This window comes from Mercenaria mercenaria, chromosome 10 (genome assembly GCF_021730395.1).
Source record: "Mercenaria mercenaria strain notata chromosome 10, MADL_Memer_1, whole genome shotgun sequence".
Lineage (NCBI taxonomy): Eukaryota > Metazoa > Mollusca > Bivalvia > Venerida > Veneridae > Mercenaria > Mercenaria mercenaria.
In genome coordinates, this window is record NC_069370.1 from 9,121,918 (window position 1) to 9,135,186 (window position 13,269).

A 13,269-nucleotide genomic window follows, 5' to 3' on the forward strand; every position below is an offset into this window, starting at 1 on the left:
AGTTGAGTCGAGCACTAATTTTTCTTTGCAACATCGCCGAAGCAAAAACGTTATTTTTCGTTTTCCTTATTTTGAGCGATATATTAATAAAAATGACCCTAAATTTTGTCCAAAATTAGATTTTACTATTGACTTCAATGGAAAATAAGGGTGGTAACATAAATGGTTCAAAAGGTAAGTGAAATAATAAACTTACAATTTTTAAAATTATATCATCATTTAGAGGAAAGATTAAATCGACGATTGTCGCCGAAGCAAATTCGTTATTTTAAACCATTTAAAAGATATAGCGAATAAATCGAATTTATCCTTCTTTATTTAATGTGTCAAAAATCGATAATACGGATTATTGGAAAAATTGAAAGTTCAATATGAAATTTAGTATATTCTTCCGTATTATGATACAAATTCTATATACTACATTCAATAATTGTATAATAACATACCGAACTTGAATAAGCAGTTTCAACAAAAAATAATAGAGTAACGTCTTTCCACTACCGTCCATGAACAGGCTCAATCAAACCGAGCCTGCAACATTTTCGTTTTTGTCGTGTTGAGCGACCTTTAAGTTTCCACTTTTTCTATTACGTAATGTTGTTTTAGGTTAGAAATAGTCAAGTTATATAGATAAATGTTTTAGTACTAATTTTTCTCTGAAAAACTTGACAAATTAAAAAAAGAAGTAATTTAAAAACAGTCATATTGGACAACATATGGAGGCACCGATACATATTTCCTAGAAACTTCTCAAGTGTCGTACAGACACACATACGTAGCCAACATGTGCGAAATTAACCGCTGATGAGCACGGTTAGCAAATCAACATTTACATGTAAATTTTGTGTTAACAACTGTATTTCAATAAGGCTGAAAGTATATAAGAACGATTCAGGTAAAATTTCATGTTGATGAAATGACACAAAAGACTTAGTTAATAGTTTTTGACAAAAGTTGACGGACGCAGTCATAATTCAAAGCGGTTCAAACGTTTAAAACACAAACGAAAGATTGAAAGCATACCTGATGAGGTGGATTTATAAATAGGCTGACTTGTTATATGCCTGCATCACCCTTAAAGCAAATTAACGCACTTTAGTCACTTAACAAACTTAAGTATTTTCGTGAAATCGGGGACAGGTGTATATCTCCACACACACGCACGCACGCACGCACAAACATCTTACATCATATAAAATCAATATTTAAATTACTTTCGGTTAATAGTTAGAAAATATATAAAGTTGTTGTTTGTTCAAATCATGTATACGAGGAAAATATTATTCTGTCTTTATTGTATATACATCATACTAAAAGAACAACGAACAATGAAGGTCAAAGAATCAGAACACGAGAATGTCCAACATTTGATGCAGCATGAACTGACCGTGGATAGAGATATTACCTTAAAGTTTCTACTCATACTTTATTATGCAGATTTTCGTAGAAAACCGGTGGGATATGTCGTTGGATGTGCGGGCGGGTGGACGGCCGGGCGTCAAACTTGGTTTCCGCACGATAACTTTAGTTTGGAACAAGCTATTGACACCAAACTTGGCCTGTAGATAAATGGTAAGAAGACAAAGGTTGGGATTTCATTTTAAGTTATTTTGGGCAAGGTCAAGGTCGCTGTTGCTAAAATAGAAAAATTGGGTACCGCGGTTTTCATTGATGTATTGAAATTAAGCTTGGTCTATAGGTAGCTTATAGAAAAACCAAGGTTGGGATCGAATATGGGGTCACTGAGATCAAGTTCAAGGTCAGGCTTCATAATTAGAAAATTCCACGGTGGCGTTGAGCCAAAGCTACTTCTTAGTCAGTGGGACGAAAGGTCGTCGATTCAAATCCTACTGAGATCCAAAAAAAATGTTTTATTTCTTTTTTTCTTTTTTTGTGATAAAAAGGGTCATTTTAATGCCATTTGGTCAAGGTCAAGGTCAGTGTTACTAAAATAGATTTTTTCTCTCTAAAAATAGATTTTTTTTCTCAATGTTATCATCAAAAAGGTGGTTTCCGCTTTATAATTTTAGTTTGGATTTACTTACTGCAATCAAACTTTGTGTACAGCAAGCTTATCTGAAAATTAGCTTAAAATTATATTTGCGATCACTGTTACTAAAAATAGAAAAAAGGCTTCCACTCAATATCTTTAGTTTGGGTACACTTATTTTCAGTATACTTGGTGTGTAGATAGCTTTTATTTGAGGTCACTTGGATCAGGGTCAAGGTCAATGTAGCTAAAAATAGAAAAATGGGACCATATTTGAAATAGAAAATAGACTTTTGTGCTGTGGAATGGAAGAGTGTCTGTTCAAATCTCATTGAGATCCAAATTGTTTTTTCATTTCCTTTTTTGTGACAAAAAGGTCATTTTAATGCCATTGGGTGACTAAAAAAAAAAAAATATGGTCATAGTTATAAAAAAATAATATTTTTTTTTTCAGTTTAATCATCAAACAGCTGGTTTCGAGTTTATAACTTTAAATATAAGAACTGGCTTTGGATTGTATTTTGGGTCACTGTTACTGAAAATAGAAAAATGGTTTATGCTAAGAATCTGTTGGTGTGATGCAATTGAAAACCTGGTTTTCGTGGAATTTCCAATGTCTTAGTTGCGAAAACAAGCTAACATGGCATTTAAAGCGGTTTTCATTTTGAAAATATGGTCAACGTAAATGACACAGACTATACTATGACTGCTGACCATTCGCTGCGGAAAATAACATTTTAAGCACATTTGTCATTTTACAGCATCTTTGAGTTTATTCCAAAACAGTTCTTGTCCAACACAGTCTTCTGTCCATTCAATGTAGGTTGTTGTCTTCAAGAGAACTTTCATTGATTCATTCATGTTTCTACTCCAGATTTCCTCCAGTAAAATGACAACAAGTTTTGTCCCGTCTTCAATGTGTTTTGAGTGAGCAACTTTCATTTCAAACATGCACCAGGCGCTTTTTGAGAATGAATTCGACAATATAAGTATGATTTGCTTACTTTCTTCAATGCTATAAACAATGTTATCATTGATGAAGACACCTGCTTGAAAGTCTCTCTCGTGAATACACATCTTCAAGTTGTGTTGGTCCTCCAAAACTGGAATCAAATGTTCTCGTACCCACGAAGAGTTATCTTGGTTATAGGCAATGAAAGCGTCATAAAGACAATTTTCTCCTTTTATTTGCATATAGTTCCGTCTTTTCCTCATCAAGTATATGTAATGTTTGATATTCCACCTATTACGATATAGGATGATCAAGAGTACAAGTATTGCAAAAACACAAGGCCCGCAAATCATACCTGCCCATTCCCAAAGGGTAAAAGGGTGACATTGCCTGTATGAAAAATACACTTCCGACAATTTTTTCCCGGCAACATTGTTAGGATAGGTACATTCATATTCTTCCGGATAAAATTGAACATTTGTCTTCTTTGGCGACTTTAGCCATGTTATGAACCATTCAAGATCGCAATCGCAGATAAATGGATTTCTTGATAAATCTATACTGTCTAATGTATTTAGAAACTCAGTCGAGATTTCGTCTTGTTTTATGTGTCCAATTTTATTCTTTGTTAAAGAAATGTGTTTCAGCCATGGCTTTGCTTTGAAAGTATCACTACTTAAATTTTGAATGTAATTTCTATCCAGTATAACTTTTTCCAAACGGGTTTTGTTAGAAAGGATAACTCGTGGGTCGTGCGGCATTTCACAGTTGTAGAACTTGAAGTACTTTAACTTTGTTAGGGGAGAAAATAGAGCATGTAACGATTCTTTTGACATGTCAATCGTATTTATAAAACCTATTTCAAGCGTAATTAATCTAGGCACATACTTGAATGTCTCTGTTGTTGAACTGAATACAGATTTTCCAGATTTATGACTACCGATCTTGAGTTCAGCAAGTGACTTTGACCTAAATGCGTATGGTTCTATAAGCGGATATTGACCTGTATTTATCTGAGCATTGAATGACAAAATGTTAGGAAGGTGTCGGAGAAAATCATTGGGAAATACAGAAATTACATTTCCCTTTACTTCAAGCCATTTCAGATTATCAAGACATTTGAAGTTGTCTCTCTGTATTTCAAACAAATTATTATAGCTAAGACAGAGCTTTTGTAAATTTGGCACCAGACTATTGTTGTGGCCGTTCTTGCAAAACTTTGGAACTTTACTAATTTCATTGTTATCCAACCGAAGAATATTTAAATGAACTAGATATAATAGGTCAACTTGTGTTATAAGGTTATGGCTGACGACAAGATTTTTCAAAAATTCAAAACACCACAGAAACGACTCGGAAATATGTGTTAAAGTGTTGCGTTGCAGATGTAACATCTCTACCCGTGAACCTTTCATTAAGGAAAAAATATCATCTTTTATTGTATCCACACCGATATCATTAAGAAGCAAAGTCCGAAGGTGATGGTTTTCAGATATTTCCCTTAAAAGATGTTTCAAATCTTCAGCGATTATGTGATTTCCAGATAAATCCAGCAGTTTCAACCTATAAAATATGTCTAATGCATCCGCACTTATGCGCACTATTTTATTAAATCCAAGTTTTAAATCAAACATTTTTTCTGGATTGCTAATGTTTCTAAATATCTGTTGAGTAACATTTGGAAGATTGTTGTCTTCAAATATAAGATACGTAATGTCGTCCTTCAGCTTTGGAATATACGTTAAATTTTGGTGACTGCAGTTAGCTGCCCTTCCAATAAACATGCACTGATAGTCGACGATCTCGTTTTCGGTGGGCACGGCAGTTGTCATAGAAGTAAACAACAACAAAAATAAAAGTTTCAGCATCGTCGATCTGTTTTCGCTCCTATCAATCATGACTGTTAATCCGTAGGCATAAAGAATATATGGAAAACAAATGCGAAAGTGAATAAATGTTAAGCATTTTACTCATTCAGTGTCGTTTACACGCATTTCCGTTGATTCTTTTTATTGATGAAACAATGTCATATACTATATCACTAATTTCCTCTTGACCTGTACATACGAGGTTAAAGCGTACAGCTCGTTTAACTGGGTCAGCAGTGTTGTTGTACTTATAAAATAGACTTGCCCGGTTTATAGGTTGGTCAGAGCTACAGATATGTATTGTATTTTGCCATCGAAATATCTCTATAAAATGCTTCTTCCCCTTCCGTTTGAATCCGTCCATGTTGATAAACACGTTTGTTTATTTTACGGACTGTAACGCCAGTGAGCACAAGTAACACCAGTTTACGTAAATGTTATTGTTGTATACTAAATCTTACCATTGTAAGAAATTTATATCAGTAAGCTCAATTTGCTTGCAGAAAATCGAAACAGTGCAGTTAGTCATTAATATACCCAACGCAGACATATAACATATTCAAATTAAAAACGTGTATGGCTTACTGCCTTGGTAAGTGAACTCACAAACTCACAAAACTGAGGCAAAGTAATATAAAAGAAAAAGAAACATCGACGGGATATAGTTTATTAGCAGAGCTACCGGCGCCCCGAAGCGGTGCCGACAGCGTCGCATTACGGTTAGACGTATGAAAAAGAAAATGTATAGAGAGATCTAACTGTGTATACGATCGAGTTGAAAATCCGTGGTACTTTTTGGAATCGGTGTTGTTCAGATTTTTTCGAGTACACTATGCACATAGTAATTAATCAGTAAAGACGTCAGTAGACGCTTACTGTTTACGGTTGACAAAAGCGTCTCGCTTACTGCTTTGAATATTGAATAAAAATGTAAATTAGCGTTTGATAATAAGAAATTAGTGCTAAATACATTTTCTACGAAGAAAAAAGAAATAAAATACAATATTTTCATTTCGAAGCGACTTCCGTCACACTGCCATTACTGAACTTTATTATATATACTTATGTTTGCGTGGATGACGTCATAACTCCACAGTGGTGTAGTGGTTAGCGAGTTCGCATTGAAATCCAGAGGTCGTGAGTTCGAACCTCACCTGGACCAGATTTTTTTTTTAAATTCCTTTTTTATTTCAGTTTTTTGTTGTTGTATTATTATGAGTTTTGAAAATATTGTATAACTAAAGTCATGCATGTGAAATTTAACAAGTGTTTATAGTTTTGATGTCAGGTTCCAATGTAGTGTCTGTGCAGTAGTCAGTAGACATAACTTTTTTTTTTTTTTTTTAAAAGAGCTTTAGGATCAAAATATACAGGCATTGAACTGTGAAAAGTAAATAATGCTCTTCTCCCCGTTCACATATATTTCATCCGTTAGCTTTAAAATCACTGACCAGAGTTTATCAAAAATGAATTATCAATAAACATTAAAAAGGTTCTTACTGCCATCCCTATTCTCTAGTGCTAAAAGATTAACCATAAAAAAGCCATAGATTGTTAACTTAGAAGTTCAGTAAATAAACAGGGGTTTTCGAGAATTTTGGCAAACATTGTTTTTCTCTAGGTAAAATTCTGATCATTAACTTTTAACAATTGCTAGTCTTTTTGGTTTAAAACAAGCTTGTACAGTCATGTAAATGATTGTAATTTTCCCATACCAGGCGTCTATTATAGCAGTATTTTTGACTGAAAGTTTGACACATTCTTCCTTCCAAAAAGAACCGAAATTTGACAATAATGACATTTAAAAGAATTACAATAGTCATTTCCAGGATTACGTAAATTCCAATTTCTATTAACTTTGGAATTGGAACATTAACTTTTTACATTAAGTCCTCATTGTCAACATTCACACGCAAAGAGACAGAATTCCTTTGGCTATTGGCCTAATGAGATTCTGTTAGGTTTGAAATTTTCAAGGTTCAAGCTTTTCAGTTTGAAGGAGTTATCATTTGTGACTGGTTTCCAGTATGATAATAATTTATGTAAAAAAATTTATGCAGTACGTTTTAATAAGAATAACAGAAATTATTCAAATACGTTTTTTCTTTATCTTGGTGCCGATTTTAATCTATATCGAACTTTCATTTGATTATATATAGAATATCTTTCGAGTTTTCACATGTCAAGAATTAATATTGATGGAGTCTAAAACATGCATTCAGAAATCATGAATTATCATTAATACTTATAATTTTAATAGATCTAATAAAACATAAACTTCCTAAACGAATCCATAATTCCAGATAATTCCAACACCACTCCTTTAATTTCTAAGGGCACTGGTGATTTTTCAAGGGAGCTCTGCTTTTAGGTAGCGCCTAATTTCATATTATAATTTTAGTTTAAAAAATAATACTATATAATTCAAGTTGAAAAATTCTTTAAAAGTTATCTTTATCTAAAATTCCCAGTAACTGGTATTATTTCACGTCTTTTGCAAAGGAAACTCAATAGTTTATGCTTTTCTTAATATAACTACTGTCATATCATCATTAGTTTGTTATTTAACATCGTTTTTAACACATCTGTGGTACTCAAATTATCGTTATTCCAGGAGTTCATTTTTTTTGTATTCCATATAGAAATCATCATGCTAAATTACAAAATACAAATCTTCATATAATTGTCTAGAGGAACTTCAACAAATAGTATGCATATCCGATGTGGATTGTTTCTTGGTGGTAATGGGTTACTAAAATGCAATGTACTGAGCGCCGGCCTATACGAGTTATCGCGCTTTTCATAGGCGTAATGTTGTTAAAGCCTTCTTGAAATTACATTTTACCGGTGTTGTCAACAGAAATATTTTGAATGGTCTTAAGACTAGTCTTGTTTGAGTAGGACCATGCGCTTTTTGTCTCTACTCCGAGTACTGTTGTCTTTACGTTAATTTCGAGGAAACCTCAAAGTGTTCAAACCACGCGGTTATACATGCATATTCGTTCTAATTTACTTATTTTCATTTAGTTTATCAGTATATATTTTCACTTGAAATCATTTTGAGATCAGTATCAGAAGTACAAGCCTAAATGTTGTTTGTTTAAAGGTCAAATGTTGTTATTATTTGCCGGCTTCGGATTGGTTGAAAAATGTGTAGGGGAACCCGTAGCATACAATGAGACTTCAGCTGATTGGTTAAAAATGTGCTGCCTTGAATCATGAAAATATCCTTAAAATCTTGAAATGTAATATTTTTCTGTGCATTTTTAAGTATTTTATAGCTGCCTGGCTATATATTTAACTATGAAATTAGCAATTAGGCGAAGTAAGTACTTGTTAGAATTCACCACTAAATTCCATGCACTGTTGAGGGTGTCTGGAAGGCTATTTGACAGGGTAAATGGCAGCTCTGGAGTCTGCAAAAGTTTTGACGGGGTCCTACAGAGTCATTTGTTACAATGTAAGCCTATGGAAAAATTAATAGCTGTGTCTGACCCAAAGTTCTATCAGCGCAGAATAAGTTTCTAGTTCGGATTCTGATATGATAAAATGATCATTATGTTTATTCACTTTATTTCTGATGCCGTTTACCGTTTTATCAAGACGCTTGATATATTATCTTGAAAATAAATTTACTTTTATTTCAAGTATCATTTAGTGATGCCCTTCAATTTTTGTACCATAAAAACTTGCATAAGATTGATCTTTAACTGCAGTGTTGAAATCATTTCTAATATTTTGTTAGATTTTACTGTAGGTTTGGTTTCGTAACAGCTTATATAATTCTTGTTCTTTAGATTGCTTGTACAACATTATTTGGCCTTCAGAAGAAAACATTCGTTATTTCCGTACAATACAAGCCAGGATGAATTTCAAATTTAATTGGTTTAATTTTCAACGGTACATATTGCATCTAAATGTTGTTTCTAACATTAGAAATACATCAATTACTTCAATGCGATCACTTTTCATCTCTATAAAGGCGAAAAATTCTTTATTATTGTTCATATGATAGGTATTGTTGCTTTTTCTACATATGAAATGTATACTTACAACCTTTTAAGTTATAAAATACAGAATTGTGCTGTACAATAAGTAAATTTATGTTCTCTTATGAATGTTTTAATTTTGGTGGGTATCGTCTTGTGTAACATAACGCCTCACTGCTAATCCGCACCTGTATTTGTATTTATAGTCGTATCAGTTCAAATACTAGTCTGACAAGTTTTAATCCCACGGGATTTTCATGGGCAAATTTAGTGCAGAGACAAGTACATTCTTTATCGGAAATCCGTAGAGGACAGATCGTTTACAAAAAATTGAAGAAGATTACGACGGAAAACTGCAGCGCTACTGTTTTGAGAATTCACAATTGAGATGAGTATACATTATATATTTTCTTTAGATGTCTGCGCTTATAATCTCGATTGCTGAACTTTCTGTTTATATGGCATTTGAATATGTCCTCTGGAAAGTAATGGAGACACGTGTTCATCGTACAATCAGCAAGATATTGGTTATTTGGTTTTATTCAATCACTGACTGAATCAGTCTGAAGTGAATTTTAGTTATAAAAAAATAAATAAAATTAACAGTGAGCTGACAAACACTCACAGGTAAAACATGGGTGTGGTCGAGCGTTTTTTTGTTTGTTTGCATGAACATGCGCAAAAATGCAGTACGTTAGTTCCTGTACATTTTTCTCGGTCATTATTATCTATGGACTTTAATCATATGTACAATATGCATGTACTGGTTTTACCCGAGGTGTATTGAGGTTTATGCATTTCTAACGTACATTGTTGCGGAAATATTTTGTAACATGATTTAGTATCGCTGGGATTAATCAAAGAATTTTGCTTTGTAGCCTAATATAATTTCAAAAAAAAAATAAAATAAAAAAAAATTACAAACTATTATGTCATTAAATTAAATAGAAATATACATTTGGTTGTTTCTTACCAATTGTCAAAATTATATTTTAAATATCTTGCTTAAAATGATAAAAGCATGCTGCATAGTCTAGTTACAGCTTAACAGATCCGATGAGAAAGGAGCGACATACAATTAATTGGTTCCATGCCGTTTTCAACAGTATTTCAGTCAGATGGTTGAAGTGTTCGTAGAGACTGCACATAGGAAAATTGACGCAGTTATAGCCCGTAAGCTTTGATGCGGATAATCCATTACGTCAGCAACTGTAACACCAGCATTAACACGGTCAATCTCTGGTATAAGGGGCTGCAGAAAACTAATGTCGTCAACCGGCTATTCTCCTAATGTCTTTAAACAGTTTAGCTATAGGAGCGGCGTGGCATGGTCGATATCGGCAGCTATTGGGGCACCTTGTGTTGAAAGGTAACTGCTGTACCTGGTTAATTTTATTAGATCCGATTTATCTAGGTCCGTTGCATGCATTACTTAACTGTCTGCATGTAAAATAATAAGTTATAAAAATGCATTGATATGGAAAACGAAATAATCAAGAAATATCGAAAATAGGTGTAAAACAGAATTAAATCAATTATGAGAATAATGTTAATAATATTAATAATAATTATAATAACAATAATGATATGAATAATAATTTCAATAATATGAATGCAAAGAAGACGTCACAGGAAACTGTTTAAGCATATCCTGTTTATGACGTAACAAGTCAGTGGCAGTAATACTCTTCTAATTGAAAGTCTTATGGCTATTGGTTTCCTATTCGTCCGCCCGTCCGTCCGTTCGTCTGATGTTCGTTTAAAATAAATAGATAATACATTTTGACTGAGACCTCGGCAAAAGGTTTCATGATGACCCTGGCTTATAGTAATCGAACTATTGGATAATATGTACATGTACCTGAATGACATTGTAACATTTAAAGATATACAATATGTAAAATATGCAGCGAGTTTCATAGATTTTGATACATCTTAAAAATTAAGGTACATAGCAAAAGGTAATTTCTAGCTCTAGACTTTAACTGTTTGTCAATGGCCTGCTGTACCTATTGAGTAAACGTTTACTGCATACCTCGTTTTGGCGAATTTTATTTTCATAAAATGTTGAGTGGCCCTCAATACACGTAATGTGCATTTCGGTATGGCATATTGTAAATCTTAATATGAACTTATGTGCTACCTAGAAGGCAGAGCTCCCTTGAAAAATCACCAGTGCCCCTTGAAAATTAAAGGAGTGCTGCTGGAATTATCTGGAATTATGGATCTGTTTTAGGAAGTTTATGTTCTTTTAGATCTATTAAAATTTTAAGATTTAATGATAATTCATGATTTCTGACTGAATGTTAGCCATCTTTAAAAGTTAATGATGAGAATTTTACCTAGAGAAATGTGCCGAAATTCTCGAAAACCCCTGTTTTATTTACTGAACTGCTAAGTAAGCTGTCTATGGTTAATCTTTTAGCACTAAAGAATAGGGATGGTAGTAGGAACCCTTTTTATGTTTACTGATAATTCATAATCAGTAGTTTTTTTCCTAGTGATAAACTTTGGTCAGTGATTTTTAAGCTTGTGGATGATATATATGTGAACGGGGAGAAGAGCATTATATGCTTTTCACAGTTCAATGCATGTATATTTTGATCCCAAAACATTTTTGTTTTGTTTTGTTTTTTGAAAAAATAAGGTTTTTCTAAGACTATTTTACAATACTTCCAAAACTAAAAAAGAAAACTGAAAAAAAAAAAAAAAAAAATGCTTCTTGTGAGGATCGAACTCCCGACCTTTGGTTTTCAATGCGAACTCGCTAACCACTGCACCAATGTGGAAGTATGACGTCATCAACACAAATATAAGTATATATAATGAATTTCGGTTATGACAGCGTGACGAACATCGTTTTGCACTGAAAATATTGTATTTTATTTTCTTGTCTTCGTAGAAAATGTATTTAGCACTAAATTCTTATTATCAGACGCTCATTTACATTTTAATTCAACGTTCAAAGCAGTAAGCGAAACGCTTTTGTCAACCGTAAACAGCAAGCGTCTACTGACGTCTTACTGATTAATTACTATGAGCATTGTGTACTGGAAGAAACCCGAACAACACCGATTCCAAAAACTTACCACGAATTTTCAACTCGATAGTAATTCTATACACAGTTTTATTCATTTTCTTTTTCACACGTCTAACCGTAATGCGACGCTGTCGGCGCCGCTTTGCGGCGCCTGTAGCTCTGCTATTAGTACTAAAATCTAAAATGCATTACATTCGTTGAAATCTATAGTTATCATCTTATATCATAGAGATCGGTGAGAGCATCTTTGCCTCGTTTCTCATTAGTGCGAAGTACTAGAACCTACAATTTCCTATTAGGTCTGGTATGTTCTGCGCTTATTTTCATAGTTTTCTGCACCTTCGCGCTGCTATGTTGCTTCCAGGCATTTTAGCTGGAGCTTTGTCTTTCATATTTTCTCATCATTTTCATATATACCATGCTATATATTTACAATATGCCATAATTTTCATTTGAAAATTTACAATAAAGTCTCGGCCTTATCCCACATAATTTTGTTTTGTTTTTGCTATATTACTTGGTACATTCACCTTTGTCTTAGAACCGATGAACTCCCTTATGCAGTCAGACCCGTACAATAGACAGCCTCCAAAAAATATAACCTGCTTACTATGGTCACACGTCACCTGTCTTGAGAAAATATATGTTTTCACAAATACTGGCATTTTTCAGTCCCCAAGGGAGGTTCTGCAGCCGGGTTTGACTGTATATATATATAAATACCCTAGCACCCACCAATAAATTAAATGGTTTGATATCCCTTTATATGATACGTTATAATGTTTGATAGTTATCTTTTTATACCCGACCAACAACTCCTTGAAACTTCCTGTACATTTGCGGTATTACTTTACTCAACATCACTAGACTTCTTAGTTTGTATTCAGACCTGATGGTTGGTTCACAGGAGATAACTCTTGAGGCTATACAAATGTTATTTAATTATATCCCTTTTATTATCAAAACATCGTCAAAGGTTAGAAGGGATTTGCAAAGATGTTAAGAGTGAAAAAGAAGAGCTAAAAATGTATGTTTGAACAAATGATTAAAAGAGAAAAAATATCTAGTTGGTAGCCAGGTAAATTGCTTCTTTATATGAGTTTTTTTCTGTGTATTCACTACAAGTTACAAAGACACAGGAACATCATTTTGTCATTTATTTTAGATGAAATTGAGTCTATCTGTGGTACGAAAAGGGTATGCAGTTCCCGTCAGGACGACCCAGGAATTGCTTTTTTTCTCCAGAAGACTAAAGTAATTAATACTTTATTGATATTTGGATAAAGAAGAAAAGAAATGCTCCTCCCCAAGGTCATTTTTACGCTGACAAACTCACTTTCATTCACTGTATCCGCACACAACTCAATATCGACTTTTTCCAAGCTCTGTACAGCCTGTGTGACGTTATTTCTACCGCAAATTTAGCTCTC

At 33.4% G+C, this 13,269-nt stretch overlaps 1 protein-coding gene across 1 annotated transcript; it reads right to left on the reverse strand.

The window, feature by feature from the left end:
- Positions 1 to 642: 642 nt before the first annotated feature.
- On the reverse strand, positions 643 to 4,882 carry LOC123560501 (toll-like receptor 2). The gene has a single exon (XM_045352686.2). The coding sequence runs from the start codon at positions 4,838 to 4,840 to the stop codon at positions 2,741 to 2,743; it is 2,100 nt and encodes a 699-aa protein (XP_045208621.2). The 5' UTR covers positions 4,841 to 4,882; the 3' UTR covers positions 643 to 2,740.
- Positions 4,883 to 13,269: the final 8,387 nt, after the last annotated feature.